Here is a 27797-nt window from a genome sequence, read left to right as displayed (position 1 = left end):
TCGTTTTTGGCGATGGGACTGTTGACTTACTTGTTCGGTTGGCATGAAATCCGTTGCACCTGGGAGCCTCATAGTCTTGTTCCACTCACTGAAGCCAAAGTAAAGGCTGATTGTTTGAATTCTTAATTTTCAGAGTGGGTTTTGATTGAATGATTTTTTATTTTTTTTAAAAAAGGTATGCCGAACTTAACTGGAGTGCTGATGTTTTGGTATTCTTTGTGCATGCCAATGGGAGTCGGTTAGTAGCTCTTGTCGTAGCTTAGCTGCCCCATAGCGTGCATGCGTGTCGCCTGTGGGAACTAGAAAGAGAATTGTTGTGCTTAAAGTTGTACTGTACTTCTCTTTGTCTGGATTAAAACTCTGCGCTTCGAAGAAGTCAGTTTCCCGTGTGCTTCCAATGTATCCATGTAAGTGGCCCAACTACAATTCACTTTGTTGTCTACCTGCTTCTCTGTGATCCCATCTGACACCATTCATTCTATATATAGAGTCCAACAGGCCTATATATAGGTTCAACCGTGTGTATCTTAGTCTGCACTCACAAACATACACACCTCAATGCATCTCCACTGACTCGGGGCTGTCTCTGTGTCTGCGCTCTGACATAACATCTCCCGGCCCTCGGGGGGCAACGTGTTGGCTGTCATCGACTCGTGTTACGTTGGCTGTAGGACACCCTGAGCGAAGAGAATCTCTCCATTCAGTCACATGTGTCGTCGCATTTTTTCATTCTTACGCCCCAATGACTGGCCGTGCAAGGAATGCTTTAGGGTCACTGCATGGTCTCATTTGAGCAAAATCCTCCATCAGGAACTCATTCGGTTCATGTTGCGTAAACTCAATGTAACACAAATGTGCTTCTTGCTGATGATTGTGTGACCAACGGCTCTGGTCAGCCGATGGTCACACGCAGCAGTATTCTGGTGTCCAGGGAACACATTTCTAACATTTCTTTACCTGTTTTTTCATTACATGCTGGCTGTTAGGGATGTCACCCTACCAGAAGTGTAGCAGTCCATGCCAATACCTGCGACATCCCATGCTTCCTCAATACCCAATTCGACACCATGGTACAAAAATTAAATATAAATGAATCCAATTTACGTAAACATACATTTCGTATCTCTTGCATTCAGATGTTTAAGTTCATTATTAATCCTTCATGGTTCACCTTAAGTCAAAAACAACATTTTACAATTACATTTTGAGCACACCGCAATATCATTGTAATGAATCTTTGCCCAATACTGATTGAAGCTTGAACATATCTTATTGTCACTCGATGCAACCTCCATACGTTAGGCTAAATAACAGAGCTACCGGCTAACACGGACTCAAAAGGACAGTTTCTATCGTCCCCGAGCGCACTGGGATGTCGTTAATCCTGATCCCTGCTCCCCAGTATCTTACAGTATTTGTGGTGTTGTACAAAAATAGTACGGTAACATTTTGAGCATTTTGGCATCTACTTGGTACCAAAGCATCGGTTGTTGTGACATCCCTACTGTCTATTACAACTCAAATTATAACCATATTCGTTTAATTTGAAGGCGAGACAAAATAAGAGAACTATTTTCCAGGTTCTCCGCCGACCTTCTTGTTAGTGTTCTGGTGGCTGTAGACCGCAGCGTACAGTGTGCTGCACTAATACACAAATGTAGTCACGCACAGTTTTGCGCACGGCCACAGAGGAGATGTCCCTCGGGCGAGCGCAGAGACCATGCTGGACCCTACTGACTCCCATTCACTAACTCCCGCACGAAGGTTGCGTGTTTGTGGGTGATCTGCGTGGCTTGAGTGTTACAGGAAGTGACCGCTGCTCCGCAGCGCAGAGTTTTAGTCAGACAATTGAACACAACGGAGCAGAATCATCATCGGTGCATGGAGGAGCGCGGGGACGAGGATGAGAGGAAGTTGTGCCTGTGGTGTTCTGCATGCCTGACCCCAACCACACCCACACACACACACACACACACACACACACACACACACACACACACACACACACACACACACACTGCTCTCGACACAGTTGGCCTCACACAAACCATAAACACTCTGAAGCTGTCTGATTGTGGTCAGTCGCATTATTCCCATCGTCTTGAATTGGGGAGCTTGTGGGTGGTTGGACGGGCCGAGGTGAAGGCTTACCAGCTCCTTGTGTCCCAGGTTCATAGAGGACCCTCTCTCTCCCCCTCACTCTCTCTTCCCACACTACCCCCCTCGGCTTTGGATTTGACCGGTGGCCGTTTTGTTGTCGGAGCTTTCTGTTACTGCATGGTTTGAAACGATCTAGCGAATGAAGTGTGTGAGTATCCATGCGTGTTTGCTTTTTGCGTGAGTGAAAAAGGTTGAAAGAAAAGGAGAAAGACAGTTTGCACTTTGCCCTTTCCAACCCACTTTATGTCGACTCCACTCTCTCTCTCTCTCTCTCTTCCTTCCTGATCACTTCATTCTCTGGTTGCCAGTCAAGTCCGTCTGTCTTTGTCTGTCTCTGTGTTTTCATTTTGAAAGCAACATTTCGCCGTTCCTCCCCTAACTTTAACTTTGTTTTTGCCGTCTGCCTTACTCTGTTTCCACTCATCGTCATCTGTTTTGTTTCCCAATTTTTCCGTCTTTATTTTTATTGTTTGACTATCAAACAACCCTCAGTGTGTTATTTTTGTGGCGACAACTAGAAATTACAGCCGCTCTACCCTCGGCCACTTCCCCTCTCTTGTGGCCACACAGGAATGAGCCGCAGCTAAAATACGTCCTCTTGTCCTTTTGACTGTAACGCAGCCGGGCAGCGTTTAAAGCAACCTTTTCAACGGCTCCTGCTCCCGTGAAGGCAGCGTTCTCCTTTTGTTCTCCAGAGCACCGAACGCCTTCCTGTCACTGGCCTGATCGCTGTAATGATGCTCTGAGCTCCGCCAGGCCCGAGAGCGAGCATCCTCTCTCCCTCTTCTTCCTCTCTTCTTCCTCCTTTCTCTGTTCTGAGCTGTCACACTGGTGCTATCAGGGCTTCATTTCACTTGGGTCGAGGAGGAGGAGGAAGAGATGCAGGGGGGGAGGGAGGGCATTTAGGTTTCTTTTGTTACGAGGATTATTTGTTCCTTTATTTATTATATTTTTTCTGTTTCCCTGACGACTTCTGTGTGTTGTTGTCAGTCTCCACGGTAACCACTCGCTGTTTCTACGGCAACGGTAAGTTGTGTTCAAACCTCTATCACTGAACTGATCCCCTCTCCCCTCCCCCTCCTCCCAAAAACGGGCATTTGATACAGTCGTATGTACAGTACCATGTTAGCCCATCAGCTAACGCCCACGCGGCTACTTATGCAACGTTCCAGCGCACAACACAGCATCACAGACGCACACAGGCAGACACACACAGCGTCTTTCAACAGATTGGGTATTTCAGCAGTAATAGTTCCTCCACATGCCCCCCCCCCCCTCCCACCATGTCATTAACACCTCACTGGGAATGACCGAATGTAATCACCCTCCTCCATGCAATGACACGGCTTATCCACAATCCATCTGATTAATTCTCCATTTGGACTCGATGTACGTCGTATTAATTTTCTTGATCAATGATTTGAAGAAAGGGAAAAAAAAAAGAAATAAAAAAATCAACAGCAATGACACAAAGCTTTTGCTCCTCGTCACTGCCCACAATGACGCAGGAATCTCTATTTTATTGACCTTTTTATTTTAGCCGAGTGCGCCTTTGTCAAATGTTAGCCGATTGGACGCAACGTGCATTTGGAGGAATGTGAGGTAGAGTTTATCCAGGGTTTGGGTCCAATGGAGACATGTTGAGCATGACGGCTAAAGGGAAGCTAATTTTACTTTTATAAAATTCATAGGTTAGTCCTGTTGTCTTGAAGTCCAAAATATTAGTAAATAACTCTCTCCCAAATTAAGGGACTCCATCTTTGTTTTGATTATAGAGCGTTGAATGAAGACCGAAAGCTGCTCTGAGGATAAAACCCTGTGGGTTATTCCCCAGAGGATGATATTTTATTAAAGCAGACTGAATCCTAATAATATTATCACACTCAATGGATGCTGGCAGACAACTCCCATCGGCTGTCACTTCTTAATGTAAATAGTTTTCCCGTGGCGCTCTCTGCAGGCCGGGTGTCTGTCCAGAGACGCTTCACTCTGTAACGCCGCTGTCGAGCCGCTGGTGGACTGAGTGAGTGCTTTTGTGGTCCAAAAAACTCCAGCAGAGTGATGCATCTTCCGTCCAGCGCGCGGCGTGACGCGCCGCCGCATTATCAGGTTAAACTTTCATTCATTTTTCATGTGTGATTTCAAAGATACGGCGCTGAGGGGCGCCCGTAATGGATGGCGACCTTTTCCCAAAATGCCGCTGGTTCTGTGGTGTTGGCGTCTCAAAATCCGATGCATCACGAGCGATGCGTCATTCATCATGGCGAAGTTTCCTCAAGGCTAAAAAAAGTAAAACAAACATTCAATGTCTCATTGGACCAGCTCCAGCTGTTTACCCCTGATGACATCACACGGTTGAGTCTTTGAGCGAGCGAGAGAGAGAGAGAGAGAGACAGAGAGACAGAGAGACAGAGAGAGCAGCTTGTGTTCGCACAATATTGATTCAACTTTCCTCCGTCGTGGAAATATCATACTGTAATTATTAAAGTAGGCGCTGTCTCCTCCCTTTAAAGGACGCCGTGGCGCTATTGTCTTTCCAAATGTACAACCGATACCAAAAAAATTATTAAATTAAATTATTATTTTTTTTATTTTTTTTAATGTAAAAAGACAAATCAGCTTTAGAAACATGCCGCTTCAGACGTGGTCCCTGATCCGATCCGTGTTGTGTGACCATATGCATTTCAAAACCGATATGGGGTTTACCGTACTGTGTTTTTGGGTCTCTATTATGCTGCCATTTTGTTTTTCTTTTCGGTTTGTTTCTCTTGTAGTGGACTGTCTGTGTACTAGTAGTAGTAAACATAGTCGTAGTGTACTGGTCTTACTTTGTGACACACACTTCTAATGCCTGGTTTAGTGTCTCATGTTTATTTGATTTTCTCTCCTTCTTTGGGAATGAGGATTTCTCTCTCTCTCTCACTCTCTCTCTCTCTCTCTCTCTCTCTCTCTCTCTCTCTCTCTCTCTCTCTCTTTCGCCTCCCTCCCCCCTCTCCCTCTCTTTCTCTCTCTCTCTCTCTCTCTCTCTCTCTCTCTCTCTTTCTCTCTCACTCTCTCTCTCTCTCTCTCTTTCTCTCTCTCTCTCTTTCGCCTTCCCCCTCTCTCTCTCTCTCTCTCTCTTTCTCTCTCTCTCTCTCTTTCTCTCTCTCTCTGTTCCCTCCATCCTTTGGTGCTCTGTTTCTCAACCACATATAATGAGATTTTCAGGAGAATGGTCACCAAATCTAATTGCTTTATTGGAATGATGCACCTTGGGATTTATGTTTTTGTTTTTCAACAGATAATTGTTATTATTTATTTGTGTTGCTCATGTAAACGTTCGCCCCCTTTCCCCCTCCTCTTTCTCTTCAGTCCATCTTTATGTTCTCCTGTTTGTTTGTTTGTTGTTTTTTTGTCCATGGACTGGCTCTGTCTCTTTACCTCTCACCTGCATCCCTTCCTCTTAACGTATCCGTCCCCATCTTTGTCTCGTACGTGTTCGATGTGGGAGTGCTGCGATCGTTTTGATTGGTCTCTATGCTGCATCCGACGCTTGCTGATTGGCTGACTTTTTTACTTTTTTTGGTTTGTTACTCACTCTTGGTCATGTGTTGCGCCCATATTTGGCTGCGTGTAATTTCTGTGTTATACGACTATTAATTTTGTCAAACGGATGTTTTTGCACCCCCTCTTTCTCTCCCTTGTATGATTTATTTTTATATATATATATATTTCTTTTTAGGTATGTAAACCCCACAAGTTTGGTTTCATATGGAGCTTCCATTGTGTCCTGTTTTATTGTTCAGGCTGGACTGGGGAGGGCAAAAGTGGGATGAGAAAGGCTGAATGTTTTGTTAATTATTAACACTTTGAGATTTGCCTTCATATTCTGTTGATTTGCATGTGTTCCTGTCAACCGTTTACCCAGTTTCATTGATTGCCCATGACACAAACACGGGATATATATATATATACATATATAGATGCATGCTGTACACACACCTCAACAGAGGCCTAACTCTTCATCATCGTTAACTCGTCAACATCAATCTTCCTATTAAAAAGTCTGGATGAAATGTCACCGAGACGGAAAAAAAGAAAAGATTCATTAACATTTCAAAATGTTTCCACTCACGCGCCCGTAGACGGTCGCGTCCGATAGTCAGGCTAATTGAATCTTTTGCTGGCGACCTTGTCATTGTCGATGAGGGGAAAATGAGGTAAACCTCCGTTCACATGGAGGGAGGGAGGGAGGGAGGGAGGGAGGGAGAGACGAGGCCTTAATGGTCTCCTAAATGGAGAGTGCAGTGCACACGAGCACTCTGGTTCCTCGGCCGCTCTTTCTCTCCGTCTTTGTCTCTCTCCCTCTCTCTCCCCCTCTCCACTCATTAAGCCAGAAGGTCATTAATCTTCAGCTCGCCTCACAGTCAGATGTGAAGCTCCCAACGTCGCGCTGGGACGGCGCGGGTTATTACAGAGAGCTACAATCTCCTTCTCTTAAGACCCATCAAAGGAAGATGAGGATAGATCAAGGGACCGGTAGTGTGAGCCTTTGAAGCTCAGAGGGGAGATTATCAGCCATCTTGGATTGAAAGCCGACGCATTAGACTGAAATGTCAGCCGGCATGCGCAGGAACATGCACACAGTTCCAAAAATATTTTAAAAAAAATACTACACCCACAATATTTTCACCTGTGCATGCCAAACAAGTCCGGCTCCGTTTTCCTTTGCTGTGTCCTCATCCCCCTTTACAGTGAGGCCACAATGAGTCAGCAGACCTCTAACAAGTCTACTGGGCATCTTGCCCAGTAGACTTGCTTTTTTAATTGCATGATGACTAAAACAAAAATCCCCCTAACTGGCCCCCTCCCACTTTTACACTAGCAGCCATGTCAGGAGTTCAGTTTGTCCTCGTTTTGGACGTTTAATCAGTCACATTTGTGCGCAGCATTTTAACACATGACGCTGACATTTAACCCAGCTATCATGAGCATTTTTCTAAATCAAAACAAAGTCATGACACGGACTCATCATGCGGGCCCGAGTGACACAAACTGTTTGTTGACACAAGTCCAAGTGACACCAGTAACTGTACACCGACGATAGCGTCGCCGATCTCAGCACATAACCGCTGACGCGTCGAACAAAACGAGCACACGCACATTGGCCTTGCGATCGAGTTCACCGCGTTCGGGTCCGTGTTGCACGTCTGTGGTTTTCCTGTGTTGTGTTTGTCCGAGTGTCCGAGTCTCTGACCGCCTGCTCCTCCGTCCCCCAGGTGAATAACGCCACCGCCAGGGTGATGACCAACAAGAAAATGGTCAGCCCCTACCCTAACGGAGAGGCTCTGAGCACGCTGCCTTATGGTAACGAACACACACACACACACACACACAGTTTCCTCCCTGCAGGCTCTGCCGCAGACTCAGGGCCACGTTATGTAAGGCCGGCCAACCGCAAACCAACTCCGTGCAGTTTATTTTGGTCGTATTATTTTTTGCCAGCAGCCATGAAGTGAGCTGAGAGGGAGAGGCGTTGTTAGCTTAACCCCAGTCCCCCTGTTTTAGCATCCGAGCACAACAAAAGACTTGTAATACATGCTTTACAACACTCTACAGTGTAGTTGCATGCAGCTATAAGAGCATTTAGTTATTGTTGTAGCTTTTGTTGCAATTACAGCTTCTCCTGTGCAGACATGTTTATATATAATTTTACCATATTGTGTTATAGATGCTAATGTTTGTACATAACATCCTCACGCGTACACACCGTAGGGATGAGTGCTCTTTGTGATCTATTGTGTATTAACAAGTGCCCCTCCCTCTCTGTGTGAATAGCAGCGGGGTGGAAATTGAGTCCGATGAATCCTATGAGTCCAATGATGGGGGCCATGTACGGGCCTGAGATCTACGCAGGTAAGGCCACCCTCCACCTCCCTCGCCCGCTCTAAACTCTGTCTCCACAGCCTACTTTACACTTTAATCACATCCCAATCTTTAATTCATATTAATGCACCACGTGTCCAGTATTTCTTCCTCACCGACACTTTTATTGTTCGCGAGCCCTCAAGGCTGCAGTGGGACTGTTCCCCATCGCTCTTCCTTTCCTCCTATTTAATTCACCTGGTTTCTCACATTCACGTTGTCCCTTCTTCCCCCCCCTGCTTGCGTCGTCACCTCTCCTCCCTAGATCAGCTGATGACTCTCCTTTCTCGTCCTTCAGTCCCCGGGTTCCCATACCCCTCCGCGGCGGCGGCGGCCACCACAGCGGCGGCGTTCCGCGGCGCCCACCTCCGGGGCCGAGGCCGGCCCGTGTACAGCGCGGTGCGCGCCGCCGTGCCTCAGCCCGCCATCCCCACCTACCCCGGGTAAGAAAGCTACGGCGCTCTGGCGCTGCTGGCGTCACACACACACACACACACACACACACACTCCGTAGCCGTGCCCAGATCTGCGGCGTGCGATTTTACACGACCCAATTTTCGGAAAAAACACAGCGAGAGCGAGATCAAGCGTTTTGTTCAGCAACACCTCATGAATAGCATTTCCCAGATCCTCGTTGAGCGGCTTTAACACGCTTCTCGCGCTCGCACATTATTCACCCTTCGCTCTCTTCAGCAGTCCAACTGGCACATCGTCAGTCAGCGCTCAGGCCGCTCAGCTGAGAGTTGACACGCTGATGGGATTGCTGCATTCAGCAGACCCCCATCAGCAGATTAGCATAGAGACACACACGCGCGCGCACACACGCCGATCCACACTCGAGTCATTACAGAAGCCGTCAGATTTGCCAGCAATTATTCAAATGTGTCGTGATCCGCTTTTCGCGGCCTCGGTGTGCGCGCCGTGCATGTCGATGCTGTGCTGTGATGATTGGCTAATGGGGTTGCGACTGCTACTGTATTCGAATCAAAGCGGAGTTGATTGGCTCACTGTGATGATAATCAAATGAAGCTGCAGGAAATACCCTCTCCATATCTGCTCCACTGACAACTCCCACAAAACGATCCATTCACGGCCGCTTTCCTGCCTTGATTTTCTGGTAGCCGGGGAACAACAGCCCTTAATGGACTCATTTCACTTCAATGAGCTCTGCGTACGAGCCCCACGAGCCCGTCGTTCAATGCTTTTGGTTTCAGTGATGGAGCCTAAATGGAAGTTGTATTTCCTCTGCATGCTGCATGGGTGTGAAATAACTACTTTTCTCTCTCCCTCTCTCTCTCTCTCTCTCTCTCTTTTGTCTTCGCCGTGTTTTGACCTCCATCCACTCTGGTTTTTGGGACTGTGCACCGCTCCGTTTGCACCCCTCCTCCACCTCTTCCCCTCTCCCATGTCCTTCTCCTCTCAGTGTGGTGTATCAGGATGGGTTTTACGGAGCTGCAGACTTATATGTAAGTAAACTCGCCTCCCCACCGACACACACCCCTTCCCCCTCTCTCCCCCCACAGCTGTCTCCTGCTCTCCTCTGTATTTTTCTCTCTCTTCCCTCCGGGGGTGATTCTGCATGAGCGCCCAGTCATGCGCTGCACAGAGCTGCCTGCATAAAGGTGAATGATGGAAGCTGTTTATTTTTATTCTGCGTGACACAGAGGCAGCGTGGGTCAAAGTGGGTCGCCTAGTTTTAAAAGTAGCCGCGAAAAACGTAACGAGAGGCCGGAGGGTGTCAAACGCCACTATGACGGCTGCTCTGTGGGCGGATGCAACCGCGTGCAAGTGCCTGAACAAGAGTCCGCGTGTGTGTGTGTGTGTGTGTGTGTGTGTGTGTGTGCGTGTGCGTGTGTGTGTGTGCGTGTGCGTGTGTGTATCCAGGTTGACGACGGTTGTTTCTGTTCTCTCTATAGACTAGTGTTTCAGGACTCAGTCCTTAGTCCCAGATTGCCTCAGGTAGGGTGAACTCACCACAGTGTGCATTGTTTCACTGTCCTCTGATCTTATGAGTCATCTTCTGATCTGGAACGTGTTGTTTTTTAGTTGTTTCAAACAAAATGACCACTGTTTAGAATTTTATTCTCTTTTTTTCCGCCTTTACTCTTCTACTAACTCACTGAAATGTGCATTCAGTTGCGAGGAAGGGCTTTGTTTGTTTGTGTGTGTGTGTGTTTACTAAACTACTAAAGCTTTCCACCAGCTTGGTAAAAAGAGAACCCGGTCTCTTTTGTCTGGTCGCCGAGTTTTGGAGAATCATTTATGAAAGAAATTAAAAATAGAAACTGTCTGCAGCCACTAAGCTCCAGGTTTCTTGCATGAGAACGTCTCCGGTCAGCGTCGGCTTGTGAGACATCCTCCAAGTTGGAGCCGAGAACTCGGCCTCTTCCTGAATTAACCTCTGATCCTCCCGTGATGACTGAAGCATGATCAGCTGCTGCATGCAGACAGACACACACGGCTCAGTGCTGCTGCTCCGGGTCCCCCTTTCCATCCACTTACCCAGAAAGCATTGCTGTCTCCCTAAAAGCCCCCGTTTGCTCTATCCCGCCCCTCTGCCGGTGTCCTGCAGGCGCCTCAGAGAACGCCGCGGCGTCTGTTGTGCTTTGCTGCGTGCCGTTGTGACCGGGTCTAAATGCAGTTGTGTTGTTTTGTTTGGTGGGTTTAAACTTTATTTTGGCTCATGCATGCGGTGCGAGGAGATGATCTGTCAGTACAGGCTTGTGTGGCTGTGTTTGTGTGTGCGGCTCTTTTTTTTCTCCATTTTCCTCTTTTTTCTGTCTCCAGAATCCATGTGAACAAATAATAACTAATGCAGTTGTTTGGTCATAAATGTCTCCACTAGAAGCTCTGACCTCCGTAGTGTCGACCTGTAGGAACCTCTTGACAATGAGCTTCCTGTACGGCCTCAGCTGTGTGAACATTTTGTCTCCCACTGTGTTGCCTCCCCGAGTGGGAATTATACAATCTAACTCAACCTCGACCGTCCAATTTCCTCTCTCTCTCTCTGTCTCTCTCTCTCTCTGTCTCTCTCTCTCTCTGTCTCTCTCTCTCTCTCTCTCTGATGAAGCTCCTGTCCCACATCCAGCACCACACAACCTGCACACAGAAATGCAATATACACTGACGCATACTGCAATTCAGTTGTGAATGTGTGTATATGTATATTTGTGTATACATATTTATATTATGCATATGTTTGGGCTTACATACAATATATGTAAGGAAATGTTATTACTAATTTACTGAATACAAGGAAGATAATGTCGTGTTTTAATGTGCTATTTACAAATTTGATCTTTGAATTGTGCATGAAATATTATAAACAACACAACAATATACTCGTGGTGTAAAAAAAAAAAGAGGTAGTCACAAATATTTGCATATTGATGCATACATTTCTTCATAGAATAATAAAATGTCAGTCTCTCCTCCTCTTCATGCCCCTCCCCCCTCAATTAGACACACCTCAGCCCAGGGGACTCCCTCCTCACAGGCATACGAGTTAGTGTTGCTCAGTGTGTGTGTGTGTGTGTGTGCGTCTTTAGGGAGGCTACCCTGCTGCTGCTGCCGCCGCCGCCGCCGCTTATCGCTACGCGCAGCCCACGGCCGTAACCGGAGCAACCGCCGCAGCTGCCGCCTACAGTGACAGGTGAAGACACACAAACACACAAACACACAAACACACAACCGACTGTACGACACGAGATGGGCCGCAGCGTCCAGACATCAGCAGGGGTTTCATTTGAGCGGAGCTGAGGGATGATCGAGAGAGGAACCCCGGGTGATCACGCGTGATCACAGGGACACACAACACAACACAACACAACACATTGTGTCCTCGCAGGTTGAAGCGATGACCGTGGTTATAAATGGTTTAACTGATGTGTTGTTGTGTTTGTGTTGCAGCTATGGCCGCGTGTACACTACAGATCCATACCACGGGTTGACTCCGGCCGCCGCCGCCTACGGAGTGGGAGCCATGGTGAGTGAACGCGCGTATCGTCATTTTGGGGGATTTGTAGTTCAGATGTGGACTACGTGTTGTAGATAAACCAGATGTCTATTGTCAGTGGTTGTAACCGTTGTCCCTCGTGTCTCTTGCAGGCCAGTTTATACCGGGCAGGATACAGTAGGTTCGCCCCGTACTAAAAAACCACGCATCACCCCCGAGGAATTTCACATCGCTCCAAAGTCCCTCTTTTTCCAGCTCTTAGTTGGGCAGCAGCTCCCCTCCATTTCTCTGCAGGCGGACGACAGCGACGACTCGTGTTTTGTTTCCCTCCCCGTTGTTTTTGTTTTTCCGTGGCGAGGGAGGTCATTTGCCACCTCATCAACTCAAACTCTGTTTCTGTACTCTTCTGTCTCCCGCTGACGCGGAACCAACGACGAAGCTGCCAGCGGCGTGTCCCACATGGCAGCCGGCCACTTTGAACTACAAGCGGGCACAATTCTGGACGGTTTTTAAAACACTACGGACCTGGAAGGGGAGAGACACTGCTGATCCTGTGATCCTTTTTTCTTCTTTTTTGTTTGTTTTTCCTACAAGTCTCTGAACTTGTAATATATACACTGCCCTGTAAGACCTAATCAGACCTATATACACACTCGCATTCAGCACCAAGTACACGGTTTCCTCTACAATCTCCTTTAGTGTCGACCTGCGCAGCGTGACGGCGCAGCACGGCGTTGCTATTTAAGGTACGGATCTTTTTAAACACTACACTGACGCGAGGCCACGCCCCTCTCGTGTAGCATCGCGGGATAATTATGAAACCGTGGACCGCTCCAGTAGGAAGAGTCGTTCCCGTTGCGTTGTAAAGCTGGAACACCCGACGTTCAGCCGGAGGGAATCTGGAGCGATCTGGCTGACGGAAACCTGGCAACTACCATCACTGCGTGGGAGAAAAAAACTTTTTTTTTTGGTGTCATTTTCCAACATTTCACTTTCCCTGAATTTGAAAGAAAAGAAGAAAAAAAAAATCATTTAAAAAAAGGGGGAAAATGACAAGGAGAAAAAAAATTGTGACTTTTTTTTTCTGCATTACCTCAGTTTTTATGTCGTCGGTTTAGTTTTGCCGCCACCGATCAGACTTTGCATAGAAATGTCTCGACGTAGAGCGTGGACGCGCTGGAACTGTCCATTTGTCTCCTGCGACGGAGACGTTCCCCTGTTGTCCCGCTCGCTGGTCTACACACTCACGACTGTAACGACAACACTAAGACGCTTCATCCAGTGACCCACAACGGCTCGTCATCGATCTGCTCACAGGGCTCCTCCCAAAAACAACAAAACGAAAAGGGACTCGGCCCCGATTCCTCCGCTTCTCCGGATTCCCACCGTGGGAAATGAGCGGTCCCCCCTGCTCCGACACAAGTGAACTAGATCGATGTGAAGCGGGAAGCACCCGCACGGGGAGCCAGTCCTCCACCAGTCGCTCAAACGGGGATCCGTCCCGGCCAGTCGAGATATGTCTGCCGGTCGGCTTCAGGCGGAGAGCGGAAAGTCATCAGAGCGGCGCAGATTAGGAAACAAAGAGATGGCAGTCATGCAACGGAGCCACGAGAATGTATCACCTTTTCTATTTATATCTGACGCAGCGGGACACGCGTCCACATCATTTTTGGACATTTTAAATCCGTCATCATGTTCAACGTTCTCCTCCCGTATTTATCACGTCTCCATATACTCTCACTTTGTGTTACTGGTATTATTTGCCTTTTTTGGTTCCAAAGATTTTCTGAAGAAAGCACATTTCTTTGTGGGGGGTGCGGGGAGAGAGGGGGGGGTCCTGATGTATTTCTTAGTTTTGTGGTTGATATATAAATATTATTTTTGTGCCTTTTTTATTTTGTTGTATTATTTTGTGTTATAATCTGTGGGTTGAAGCTCTTTTGTTTCAGCACTGGGAAAATGCCATCGAAGCAGCGTCGACGAAAAAAAAGACAGAACAGCAATTTGGGGAATTGTGACCCACAACCAGGGAAACAACCCGGTCAAATTGAATTCAGTTCACACACACACACTCGTTTATGGCTTCTTTTTTTCTTCTTTCGGTTAACACACAAAACGTGCTGTGCATCGCGGAGGCGTTTGCTGCAGACGAGGGAAATCAGAGCAGATGGAGTCATGAGGGATATGCAGAACGTCTGGAGCGGATATTTTGTATCGCGTCGGCCGTGAGGGCCAAATTACTGGCAAAGAAAACGGAGGGGAAACATCCACACAATGTCAAAAGCGCCCGGTGGCCCAGCGGCGGGCACCGCGCTCCAACAATGAAACAAAGCGTGGGCGGATGGCGGAGGGACGCGGTGGCGAAGGTGAGAAGCTGAGCCATTAATCATGAGCTGACAGGACGCCGACGTCCCCTGCTGTCTTCTCTTTCTTCTATTTCAGGGGCACACGGGCAGGAGGGGGGGGGGGGGGATGATCGTGCAAACTGTGTGCAGTAGGTCCAATGAGTATTTTTGACGCGCATTACCTCTTCTTTCTTTTTTTTGTGTCTTTTTTTTCCTTGTTGTCTTATTATTCCTTACAAGTATTATCAGAAGTGTTGCTATGCATGCTTTTGTGCGAGAGGAAAGGGTGTCGGCCAGAGAACCTTTTCCATTGTGTGCATGAATTCAAATCCTAGTGCTGGAGGAGGAAGAGGATAAGGAGTAGGAAGAGGAGGGCGGGAGGGGTTTGGGGGGGGGGGGGGTACATAGCAGGATGAGGGGAAGAACTCTGATGTTGAAGTGATGTGAGGGGGGGGGGTCTCGGTGGAGAGAGTCCAGGGTGAGGCGAGCTGTCGCTTCAATAATCCGGGTTATGGCCGCTGTGCGCCGCTGTGACCAGCAGCCTCATGGCTCGCGCGTGGAGTTTAATTATGTTGGTCCGGACCGCCCCTCATGGTTTGCTTTAATAATGACAATAAAACTTATAAACGATAACATTAACGACTCGGCCCTCGCCTCACGATAACTCTGCTGGGGGATGGGGAGATGGGATGGGAACACGGAAAAAAACCAGTGGCGCGCGTGCAGAGGTGAGGCTGGTGACGCGGCGGCGAGCAGCGAGGAACCGCCCACTGGAGGCGGAGGTGGAGGTGGAGGTGCTGCATCGTTATGGAGCTGCACACGGTGAGATCCTGCAGGCTCGCCTTCGCTTGTTTCTGCCTCTAATTGGAGCGAGTCTCATACTGAGGGCTGGAACACACACACACACACACACACACACACACACACACACACACACACACGCACGAGAAAGCAGGAGTTCTCCTCACCCTCCGACCCCGACTCCCCCTGAACTGTCAACCCGGTGGGAGTTTTTTGTTTTTTTGTACAGGGATTTCATAAATGAATTTGAATTGCATGTGGATTCTTTTTTTTTTGGTTAAACGTCACATGCTTTTAAATGGTCATTTATTCAAGTGTTTTTTTTAGTTTTTTCTCCAATAAGTGACATGTATTTTCTCACAATGTTTTATTTTTGCCATCCTTGTGTCTGCCTTCTGTTTATTCTCTTCATTATTATTGAATGTATATAATAAATAAACTGTTTGGTTTTTAAACTGGTCTGTGAGTCTTTATTATCATTTATCATAATTATCTGTAGGAACACCGCTCTGTCACGTGATCGGGCGCTGATGCTCCACGTGTTGATGCTGCAGCCATCGTCTCCTCCGGTGTCGCGCTGCATTGAGGCCGCTCTGAGGAGATGGCGTGTGGTTAGACTCGGTTGGAGGAGGTGAGCCGCCATGTTGCGACCTTTTGATCAGAGGCCGAGCGTCGCGTCTCCTCGCACTGTGCGCCACCTTTCCCTCCTCAGCAGCCGGTGGGAGTCAGATGATGGATGGAGGCAGCGGCCATTACACCACCCGCTCTGACCAGAATCTACTGCGATAAGCTCTTCCACCACCTCCCAACTTTCTTTAACGCTGCCGAGGGAGGAGGATGAGGAGGATCTGGAACAATCTTTAATTGCATCTGGAGTTAATGGCCGTAAATGGGTTGCATGTGGCGGGAAACCTCATATCCCGGATAATTGCTCTAATGCACAAGAGGCCAATTGGCAATTTGATGGCGTGCTCTCTCTCTCTCTCTCTCTCTCTCTCTCTCTCTCTCTCTCTCTCTCTCTCTCTCTCGCTCTGAGTAATTGGAGTTGGGCTAATTGGAAGAAAAGATTGAAGGCTGTGTGATAAGGGGCCATGTGTTGAAGTGAGGAATTGACCTTTTTTTGTGTGTGGCAGAGTGACTTCAGGCCACATAATGAATACTTCAAACTATTACTGTCGCTACATCTTAACCATGTTGTGTATTCTTTATTGCGTGAATCGCGTGCCGGTGAGATGCCGTGACGTGGCGTCATGGTGTCGGGCCTTTTCCTGCAGACCTGAAAGTTTCGCAGTCACTAGTTTGGTGTTTGCGCGTCTAAACACTGCCCCCCGCTGGTGGAGGCGTGGTGCTGCATGCCCTGGAGGTGGAGCGTGCTGCTGCCATGGCGCTGGCTCTGCTTCAGAGCTTTAAGTGGGCCATCTGTGCAGACTGTGTGGGAGAGACAAAGCTTTACGACAAGCACATCATTTATAGATCAATCTTTTTTTATTTAGAGCACCAGCGTGTGTCACGAGAGAAGAGAGTGGAGCGCGTTGCGTGCGTGTGTTTTCATGCACGCAGGACACACCCACTGTTTTAACTTAACAGGAGTATGAAGATGTTAATTCTCTGACGGCGGGCGTCTCCTTGTCCTGTCCTCCTCCTGCGTTGTCTCATCTCATCTCATCTTCCTCTCCTCCGCTCTCCTCCTTTCATCCCGCCTCTCTGCCCCGCTCAGCAGTTTGGTTTTGGCACCTTCAGAGTGACAGTTTCACGTCGCCTCCATCACCTCGGGGCGATTATATACCCTCTCAGAGAGAGACACACACACACACACACACACACACACACACACACACACACACACACACACACGACACTCCCTTCTAGTCTCTCGTTTTTTATTCTTTTTATTCTAATTTTTGGGACAGAATATTTTACATTCTTCTGGTACATTTGAAATAACTCACAACACTAAACAGAGAATATTTACATTTGCACAACAAATAAACGAAATGTATAAAAACATACGTGTGCCAGATTAGTGCACGAGTTACCGTGTGTGTGTGTGTGTGCGTGTGTATGTGAGTGTGTGAGAGAGAAGCAGACATGACAATGGTTTCAATCAATATTCGTCATAAGGTTCCAGGTAGTTGGTGGTCTGCGGGCGAGGGATGGTGTAGTCTCTGTCGTGGTCGACTTCCTGAAACACACACACACACACACACACACACACACACACACACACACACACACACACAGAGGTTGGTCAGCCTGGTTGACCTGCAGTATGACCAGTGAAGGCCTCGCCTGCAGCGTCATGAGCGTTCACGTTGAGCAGCTGGCGCTTCGTTACTCACCGACTCGTACGGCGATCTCAGGGATTGCTCTTGACCTGCAGGGAGACACAGTTCAGTCAGATGATTATGGATCATCACGCACGATGAGGAAAGACACGATGAGGAAAGACACGCTGAGGAAAGACACGATGAGGAAAGACACGCTGAGGAAAGACACGATGAGGAAAGACACGCTGAGGAAAGACACGATGAGGAAAGACACGCTGAGGAAAGACACACTGAGGAAAGACACGATGAGGAAAGACACGATGAGGAAAGACACGCTGAGGAAAGACACGCTGAGGAAAGACACGATGAGGAAAGACACGCTGAGGAAAGACACGCTGAGGAAAGACACGATGAGGAAAGACACGCTGAGGAAAGACACGATGAGGAAAGACACGATGAGGAAAGACACGATGAGGAAAGACACGCTGAGGAAAGACACGCTGAGGAAAGACACACTGAGGAAAGACACGATGAGGAAAGACACGATGAGGAAAGACACGCTGAGGAAAGACACGATGAGGAAAGACACGATGAGGAAAGACACGATGAGGAAAGACACGCTGAGGAAAGACACGATGAGGAAAGACACGATGAGGAAAGACACGCTGAGGAAAGACACGATGATGAAAGACACGATGAGGAAAGACACGATGAGGAAAGACACGATGAGGAAAGACACGATGATGAAAGACACGCTGAGGAAAGACACGCTGAGGAAAGACACGATGATGAAAGACACGCTGAGGAAAGACACGCTGAGGAAAGACACGCTGAGGAAAGACACGATGAGGAAAGACACGATGATGAAAGACACGCTGAGGAAAGACACGCTGAGGAAAGACACGCTGAGGAAAGACACGCTGAGGAAAGACACGATGATGAAAGACACGCTGAGGAAAGACACGCTGAGGAAAGACACGCTGAGGAAAGACACGCTGAGGAAAGACACGATGAGGAAAGACACGATGAGGAAAGACACGCTGAGGAAAGACACGATGAGGAAAGACACGATGATGAAAGACACGATGAGGAAAGACACGATGAGGAAAGACACGATGAGGAAAGACACGCTGAGGAAAGACACGATGAGGAAAGACACGCTGTGACCGCTCACAGACGCTGGGAGTCGCCTTGTTGACATCGGCTTCACGTTCATTTTGACTTTTACTTTCATAGTTTCAGGGAATCTGGAGTCGCCGGGCAGACTGCCGTGTTTTAACCCTTTTTGTTTGCTTTGAGTCCGATCTTTACGTTTGAGTCATACTGTTTGTCCAGGAAGTGTACAACAACAACAACAACAACAACAACAACAACAAAAGGCCTTAAAAGAAGACTGAGCAGAATAAACTACACTTTTATCCCTTTACAAGAAAGAGAGGCTGAGGTTTGACAACTTATAACTTCTGTTGTGATGAAGTCGCTTTATCATTTATATTAATAAACAGTCAGCTGGGACCACGGCTCAGAAGACATGACTGTACTGTATGCAGTACTATAGTACTACATACAGTACTATAGTACTACATACAGTACTATAGTACTGTATGTAGTACTACATACAGTACTATAGTACTGTATGTAGTACTATAGTACTGTATGTAGTACTATAGTACTGTATGTAGTACTATAGTACTGTATGTAGTACTATAGTACTACATACAGTACTATAGTACTGTATGTAGTACTATAGTAGTGTATGTAGTACTATAGTACTATAGTACTGTATGTAGTACTATAGTACTGTATGTAGTACTATAGTACTATAGTACTGTATGTAGTACTATAGTACTATAGTACTGTATGTAGTACTATAGTACTATAGTACTACATACAGTACTATAGTACTGTATGTAGTACTATAGTAGTGTATGTAGTACTATAGTACTATAGTACTGTATGTAGTACTATAGTACTGTATGTAGTACTATAGTACTACATACAGTACTATAGTACTGTATGTAGTACTATAGTACTATAGTACTGTATGTAGTACTATAGTACTGTATGTAGTACTATAGTACTACATACAGTACTATAGTAGTGTATGTAGTACTATAGTACTGTATGTAGTACTATAGTACTACATACAGTACTATAGTAGTGTATGTAGTACTATAGTACTGTATGTAGTACTATAGTACTACATACAGTACTATAGTACTGTATGTAGTACTATAGTACTGTATGTAGTACTATAGTACTACATACAGTACTATAGTACTGTATGTAGTACTATAGTACTACATACAGTACTATAGTACTGTATGTAGTACTATAGTAGTGTATGTAGTACTATAGTACTATAGTACTGTATGTAGTACTATAGTACTGTATGTAGTACTATAGTACTACATACAGTACTATAGTAGTGTATGTAGTACTATAGTACTATAGTACTGTATGTAGTACTATAGTACTGTATGTAGTACTATAGTACTACATACAGTACTATAGTAGTGTATGTAGTACTATAGTACTGTATGTAGTACTATAGTACTGTATGTAGTACTATAGTACTATAGTAGTGTATGTAGTACTATAGTAGTGTATATAGTACTATAGTAGTGTATATAGTACTATAGTACTATATACATTACTATAGTACTATAGTAATGTATATATTACTATAGTAATGTAGTACTATAGTAATATAGTATTATATACATTACTATAGCATTATATACATTACTAGTACTGTAGTAATATAGTACTATATACATTACTACAGTACTATAGTAATGTAGTACTATAGTATTATATACATTACTGTAGTACTATATACATTACTATAGTACTTTAGTAATATAGTACTTTAGTACTATAGTACTACAGTACTATATTACTAAAGTACTATATACATTACTGTAGTACTATAGTAATATAGTACTACAGTACTATAGTACTATAATACTACAGTACTATAGTAATATAGTCCTATATACATTAATATAGTACTACATACATGCTATAGTACTATATTACTATGTTACTAGTAATATAGTACTATATACATTAATATAGTACTATATACATTGCTATAGTACTATATTACTATGTTACTAGTAATATAGTCCTATATACATTAATATAGTCCTATATACATTAATATAGTACTATATACATTACTATAGTACTACATACATTGCTATAGTAATATAGTACTATATACATTGCTATAGTACTATATTACTATGTTACTAGTAATATAGTCCTATATACATTAATATAGTACTATATACATTACTATAGTACTACATACATTGCTATAGTAATATAGTACTATATACATTGCTATAGTACTATATTACTATGTTACTAGTAATATCTAGTTGGAACTCTCTGCTAAAGGCTCCTGCGTGTTCCCGTCAGGCTTCATGTCAGTTTCTCGTTCACGTTTCCATGAGTCACATCATTGGTCATGTGACTTCATTCCTCTGAAGTATTATTATTCTAACAGATACTCCTGAAGGCAGACGCAGTGTCAACAGACCAGAGTACAACATCCTCTGCATCGTCTCTCTGACATGAACGCTGTTTATCGCACCTCGCTGTGAAGCTTCTCACCTCTCCTGCTCTCGCTGTCGCTCTCGAAGCTCTCGTTCTCTCTCCCCGGCGTCGGGCCGGCCAGGGCCGGCACCTCGGTGCTGGGGCTGGTCCAGCCCGCGAAGCTCAGCGGGATGTCCTTGGACTTGGCCTCGCCCCTGCAGAAGCAGGCGATCTGGGAGAACCCGTGGCCCATCAGCAGCAGCCAGCCGTTCGCCACCGAGGCCACGCCCAGCACGGGGTCGTCCCACCGCGGCCGGCGCTCCAGCTCGGGGTTCCCCCTGACGAGCATCGCGATCCACGCCACCCAGACGCCGGCGGAGAGCAGCAGCGTGAGGCAGAGCAGCGCGGCCTGCGCCCGGCTCTGCTGCCGGGCGGCGCCCGCGTAGCTGTAGCTGTACGTGAAGCAGGAGCGGTACAGGAAGTGCAGCGACAGGACGCAGCCGGCCGCCAGCAGGCACAGCACGTAGATCTGCAGCATGACGAACTCCTCCTGGCTGTACTCGCAGGGCTTCCCGTCGCGCACCAGCACCACGATCATCCACTGGGTGGAGATGATCACCTGCACGGCGAACAGCCCCACGGCCAGGGCGGGCTCCCCCCAGCCGCGGGCCGCCGCGAAGCCCAGCAGGGCCAGGCAGCGGGCCAGCAGGCAGGCGAAGGCCAGGGCGAAGAGCACGCTGAAGAGGAAGAGCCGGGTGGGGCAGGTCTGAGGCGTGAGGCGGATGATGAAGGCGAAGGTGATGGCGAAGATGCCGGCCGTGGCCAGCAGGAACATGGACATGCACGCCACCGTGCCGCCGATGCTGCTGCGCTGGTTCTTGGAGGAAACGCAGATCCACAGGGACCAGAGCAGCAGGCCCAGCAGGAGGCCCACGCTGAACAGGAAGCCCGAGGCGGCCAGGGTCTCCAGCACGATGCCCCACGCCGCCCGGCGGTCGCACAGGTAGCGGTAGACGGGGTCCAGTTCTCGGCCGCAGCCCTTGATGGACGTGAAATTTGAGGCGGGAGAGGAGGCGGTCGTGGTCGAGGAGTTGGCTGAGTCGGTCTGGCATAGAGGGACGTAGAAGAGGAGCACCAGGGGGAGCCGGGGCGCGTGCATCTCGGACAAAAAGGCCATTGTCATGTTTAGCGAGTAATCCGCTCGGGGATCCAGTCCTTCCTTTTCTCCTGAGACAAAAAGCACAAAGTGTTTCAACACCAAACACGAGGACACGTTTTCCTTCCAAGCATGTTGACTGAGGGCGTGAAATAAAAAAAACCAAGCGAGGTGGAATGGATGACGGGATGGCGGCACCGAGGTCACAGCGTGGAAAACAAGAAAAAGGGGAAGGGAAGCGGTTTGACAGCACGAGCGCAGGAGGAGGCCGCCAGAGACATGCCGGGACACGGCCGAGGAGTGTCCCGCCGGCAGAATGAGGGAGGAAAAGAAAACCCGACTGCAACATGGAGGTGAGACGTGAAAGGTGAGTTTTCTGCTGCAGCGGCTTATAAAACTGCCACGGACACACACACACACACACGCACACACACACACACACACACAGAAAGGTTTGCGTGCAGTTCAGGTCGCAGGTGAGAGATATTCCCTCCTGATAGCTCATTGCTTCCTCCAGCTTGTAGCTGAGCCTTTGTCTGAGGACCAAAGACGACCTTTAGCAGGATCATCACGTGACCCCGGCCTCCACCCGGCCTCCACCCAGCCTCCACCCGGCCCTCACGCTGGTGGAGGTCAAGACTTTAAAACAATGGCTGGTGGATCGCACCACCTCAGGAGATTACTCCTTATCTAAGTGTTTGAGAAGCCTGTCAAAGACTTTTTCATGAGGCCTTTCCCCGCCGATTACAAAGCTGACAGAGAGCAGCATGAATTCCAGACATTGTATTTCTTGAAGTCCGTGTTTCATGACTACGACTTCAACTACTAAAGGTAAACTCCCCAAAAGGAGGCCGTCGGTGTAAAGAAAAGAAAACTTACCTTAAACCCTTCGGGATGTGGGAGTGAACTTCCAAATGCCTTCTGCAAAAGCCTTTAGAGGTTTCAAAGTTGGTCTGTTAGCGTTGCGCTAAGCGGGCGCCTCGTCTGCGGAGGCCATGACTCTGAGTAACAGGAAGAGCTCGAGAGGAGGAAGAGCGGGACGCGATGGAGCCACCGGGAGAGAAGATCAACAGGTTGGCTCAGAGCAGAGAAAAGCTGACGCCTCCACACACTCTCACACACACACTCTCTCACTCACACACACACACACGCTGCTCACACCTTCCTGTCAGAGCCCTGCTGTCGCTCGGTGTCCCGCCCCCTCGCTTATAGGTGGGGCTCAACACACCTGGAGGGGATGAGACGCACACACACACCCAGAGGGAGGCGGCGCTCACGCCTCCCCGTGTGAACATGACTCCGTTTCCCAGCGGGATTTGAATCCCGGCTCTGGATAAGCGCTTTACGTCGAGTGTGTGTGTGTGTGTGTGTGTGTGTGTGTGTGTGTGTGAGGGAGAGAGTCTGGTTGGTCGAGGTAAAGGAGCCCAAGTGACTCATCCCGGGATGCGGGGCAGGACCGGCCGTCGCCGTAGTTACTGGTAAATCACAGCAGCAACATGTGGAAGTGGTGAGAGAGTTGCGTTCAACTGTTGCCGTCTGCAGGCTCACACACACACACACACGCACACACACGTGCCCGTACACGCAGAGAGGTTCAGGGTGTGTTCGGTCTCACCTGGAGTCACTCTGCCAAACACAGCTTTCTCTTTTTTAACCATCCGGCTGTGGAGGGAAGTTGTTTCACAGCCCCAGAGCTCCTCGCTCTCCACCTCGCCGCCCCGCCGGCAGCACGAGCGCTTTGCTGAACCAACTGCATGAAGTTTGTGCAAACTGTCCATGAGTCCTGACTGACTGCGGTGATGGGGACGTGTGTTGTTTTGAGCGGCAGCTACATGGGATGGATTGGGTCCACATTTAAAAGCTCCTTTGGTTCCTGATTAATTGAGCGCTGCAGGGCCGATGGACTCCCAGCAGGCCGAGCAGGAAGTTAGCGTCACTCTGGCTCGCTCCACAAGAAGCTCAGCAGGACTCCTGCCATCGCGTTTGGGATTATTAGATGTTTTTTTGTTCAGCGGGATCGTCATCCTCACAGATGAACCTTTCTTAATTTTGAGGCGTGAATGCAGAACAAAGGGAACAAAGCCGCAGTCCACGCAGCGAGGAGGAGGAGGAGCGCTGCGTTTCTTCACTGAGCCACTTTAAAAGAAGCGACTCTCTAGACATCCATCGACTCACATCCTCCACATCGTAGCATAACAGTCTAAACCTCTTCACCTCGTTTTAACCACGCACCTTATTCCAGCTCACAAACCAGGAATAAAACCCACAGGTCCATAAAACCCGCCGCCGGGTGACTCAGGAGGGTTTTAGGCCTCAAACCTGCAGCTGTCACGACGCTCCCATCGGCCTCAGCTGGAGACGCTTGTTGATTTACTACATATTCAAAAGCAGAACATGATTATATTCTATATAATGTCAGCATAATATAGTATATTATTGAGGCATCATGAGCCCCGGCGCTTGCTTGGATATTGTTCTGGGTTTGACGCGTGAGCTGGATCTCATCCTTCCTACACCAGATGATTTATTTTCCTCGTGAGAGGAGAAGGAACGCTGTTTCTTGTTGATTTGTTTTACTCGTCCTCACAAAGTGCCATGTGGCAGTGTGTCTATTCAGGAAGCCTTAAAATGAACGGTAATTATTATCATATGCACTCGGATGGCATTGGAGTTAAGAGACGGATGGAAATGTCATCAATCTGAGTTACAGAAGACCAGGAAACGCTGGAGCGCACGCCTCCATTTAGCTTCTCATCCGGGATCCTCATCAGTGACATTAAGTCATGAATGTTTTTCATTTCCCTTTGGCATATTTTTGCTTGTGATGAATTCAATGTTTCCAATGCTGCTTTTCTCCATCTTTATATATATATATATATATATATATATATATATATATATATATATATATATATATATATATATATATATATATATATATGCATTCCAGAAAAACCAAACAGACAACATGAGTACTATAAATAAAGACTTTTTACTGCCGCTATCAGGACGTACCAGTTATTCTTCTGTGGTCGTGTGCAGACACATAACATACAGGATACGCCTTTGTTTTCTCTAGGGAGGGTCGTGGGTTCAGATGGCAGCAAGAGGAGAGAGAGAGAGAGAGAGAGAGAGAGAGACATGGGACGGGATGGAAGGGAGTCGATCCTCCGTGATCGCGTGAAAGTGCACCCTCCTTGCATCCCTTGGTGTTCACAGTACAGTTACAGTTGTGCACGAGGAGTAGAAAATACAACGCAAAACAAAAGGGGGAGGGCGTACAAAAGGTTCAACGCTGAGAACAAAATATTTACATTTTAATAGACGGCGAGAAGCAAATACAAGCTAGTGTTTTGCTTGCGTCCATTGTCGCGGGTTCGGGGTGGGGGAGGGGAGGGAGGGGCGTCCGAGTGAGGGAGGAGGAGGCTATCGTAGCTGGATGGAGGGAATACACGGTGTGGGGTTTCTTTTTTTCTCGTCTTCTCATTTCAAGTATGTATATATATATATATGCTATAAACAATATCATATAATCATATAAAAATAACAGCATGATTACGCTCTCCTTCCACGCAGTGGAGCGAGGCATGAGGTAGGTAGACGAGAGGGCGTTAGGGGGGCTTGCTGGCAGTCTTATCGTGGCGTGCCGAGCCGGGGCGGAGAGGGCCGGACGGAGGAGAGGCGCGCGCAGGCGAGGAAGGCGGGAGGCGGCCGCTTTAGATGATGCCGTATTTGGCCAAGTCGCTGAGCTCCATGTCGCCGAAGGCCTCCCATGGGCACACCACCGTGATGTCTGTGCCGAGGCCCTCCATGCCGGGGATGTCGTCGCCGAAGCTGCAGGGGGGAGGGGGGGGAGAGGACACGGAGAGGTGAGAGGTCCGAGTCGACCGGCTACACTGAAGGTCAATGCGCGACCGTTCGGCCGCTGCTGCTTTCCGCTCACCCTTTCTGGCCGGGCTTCGGGGCCTTGCTCTTGAACGTACGGGTCTGCCTCTGCTTGAACTTGGGCGGTCCTTTCTTGGGCGTGGTGGGGCCGGCCGTTGCTCCGGGGGCCAGGGCGCTTCCTGCAGGGGGGTTGGCGTTCATTGCTGCTGAGGGTCTCTAAAAGATGGAGAACATGTCGGAAATTAAAAAAATAAAGTACATTACAAGGAGATTACAGCTCGGGCTCCTGTGTCTTCTCCTCTCTTATCCTCTGCTCTCTCTCTCTCTCTCTCCCCTCTCTCTGTTAATCCTGTTTCCTTTCTGCCCTCAATGCCAATCAGAAGAGATCATGCAGATTAGTTTAAACAACCAGATTAGCCCTAATCCCACTCTGATCCGCGGCAAACTAATTGCCCTTCTTGAACAACAGGGATGCCATGTGCAATGAGGACGTTCAGCTTAGACGCTAATCTTTTTTTTTTCCCTGACGTTGGACACATGGAGATGTCAGGATGCTGATGGCTGAATCAACACGTCCCGTCCTCACATGAAGCCGTGTCCGGTCTGAACTCTTGTTTTCAACCGCCCCTCACTCTGACTTCTGACACTGGTAATCCTTGTGAGGCAATTTGACAGATGCGGAAAGCAGCCTGCAGGTAAGTGGAGGACGTGCGTCCATGTGCCACCTGCAGCAGCAGACCTCCAGGGTCAGACTCAACATGCTGCTCTCATGAGCACAGATCTCTGTCCAACAGTCAGCCATCTGCTGCTGGGACCTGAGGGTAATCCTCTCTAGCTCTTTTTAAACACACACACTCTCACACACACACACACACACACACACACACTCTTGTCCTCTCCTTTAAGTTCCTCTTAATGCAGAATCGTGGAGTCAATGCTCTTCCTTTACAGTTTTAGCAGTACATCCATCCTCGTCATCAAACTCTCTTTTGAATTATTGCTTTCTCTCATGGTTCATGGTTTCTATGGTAAACATGATAAAAGTCAACAAGGTTGTCCTCACCTGTTGTCACAGATCTCCCGAGAGGCCACCGCCGATCTCTGCAGAGAGAGATTGCTTCTTTTCTTCTTCTTGAATTTGTAAAGCGCGTTTTCCATGTTGGGCTTTTATACCTCTGTCTCTAATCCCTACATCCTCCTCTTTCCAGTCACATGGGCACTGGGAAGAGGTCAAAGTTCTCCACCAAAGCCAGCGTCACCTCCCTCCCTCCCTCCCTCCCTCCTTGACTCGGTGGCCCTTGTTCCCATCAGGCCACCCTCGGCTGCCCTCCCTACCAGGTAGACGACAGCGTCAAAGATCCATCTGGAAGGATTTGATGGGGCTTATCCCTCTAAACCCCGGCACGCCCGCGATGAGCTTTGCTGTGACGCCCATGTGAGACGCTGAGTTCACGTGTGGCGTCACGAGTGACCAGAGGTCAATCTCTTGTTAGATTACACATGTAATAATGCAGCAAGAGTTTCTCTGGTCTTTCAATTTGTTGTATCGATGAAAGGAGCTTTAAAGAAGCAGCTTCTTCTCTCTGTAATAAAAGATGCATGTTGGTGCGTTCGAGGACAATGTTTGAGCGACTTAAAAAAAACAGTACTTGTGTTTTGATGGATCATTCCCTTCATCACGTTTTGGCCGTGAGCCAAAGAGTCGCTGCTCTTCATGCTGAAGTGTCGCTCATGTTACTGTGAATTCATCTTCGCTCGAGGTGAAAGAAAAGCCTCAC

At 47.8% G+C, this 27797-nt stretch overlaps 3 protein-coding genes across 6 annotated transcripts in view; 1 reads left to right on the top strand and 2 right to left on the bottom strand.

Annotated features, from left to right (window-relative positions):
- LOC137787250 (RNA binding protein fox-1 homolog 2-like) overlaps nt 1-14731 on the top strand; it is a 40445-nt gene extending 25714 nt beyond the window's left edge. For 2 of the 4 annotated variants that reach the window (XM_068579588.1, XM_068579591.1), the window contains 7 exons: nt 7419-7506; nt 7978-8055; nt 8330-8507; nt 9488-9530; nt 11613-11716; nt 11974-12049; nt 12172-14731. In XM_068579588.1, coding sequence (XP_068435689.1) covers nt 7419-7506; nt 7978-8055; nt 8330-8507; nt 9488-9530; nt 11613-11716; nt 11974-12049; nt 12172-12216 — 612 coding nt within the window. In that variant the 3' untranslated portion in view covers nt 12217-14731. The remainder of the gene's footprint in view (nt 1-7418; nt 7507-7977; nt 8056-8329; nt 8508-9487; nt 9531-11612; nt 11717-11973; nt 12050-12171) is intronic. The other 2 variants (XM_068579590.1, XM_068579592.1) reach the window with 1 other exon arrangement.
- Nucleotides 14732-16982: 2251 nt separating this feature from the next.
- LOC137787113 (retinoic acid-induced protein 3) lies at nt 16983-22253 on the bottom strand. The gene is made up of 3 exons (XM_068579376.1): nt 21037-22253; nt 17505-17531; nt 16983-17347 (listed from the first exon to the last, which is right to left on the bottom strand). The coding sequence occupies exons 1-3, from the start codon at nt 22159-22161 to the stop codon at nt 17270-17272; spliced, it is 1230 nt and encodes a 409-aa protein (XP_068435477.1). The 5' UTR covers nt 22162-22253; the 3' UTR covers nt 16983-17269.
- Nucleotides 22254-25850: 3597 nt separating this feature from the next.
- LOC137787000 (retinal cone rhodopsin-sensitive cGMP 3',5'-cyclic phosphodiesterase subunit gamma-like) lies at nt 25851-27107 on the bottom strand. Its single transcript, XM_068579178.1, has 3 exons — nt 27083-27107; nt 26078-26235; nt 25851-25968 (listed from the first exon to the last, which is right to left on the bottom strand). The coding sequence occupies exons 2-3, from the start codon at nt 26218-26220 to the stop codon at nt 25851-25853; spliced, it is 261 nt and encodes an 86-aa protein (XP_068435279.1). The 5' UTR covers nt 26221-26235; nt 27083-27107.
- Nucleotides 27108-27797: the final 690 nt, after the last annotated feature.

Source organism: Clinocottus analis, unplaced genomic scaffold, assembly GCF_023055335.1.
Source record: "Clinocottus analis isolate CAN_PGR_092001 unplaced genomic scaffold, fCliAna1.0.p SCAF_16, whole genome shotgun sequence".
Classification (NCBI taxonomy): Eukaryota; Metazoa; Chordata; class Actinopteri; order Perciformes; family Cottidae; genus Clinocottus; species Clinocottus analis.
The sequence above is the reverse complement of the archived record's forward strand: the minus strand, read 5'-3'. Positions and strand labels throughout refer to the sequence as shown.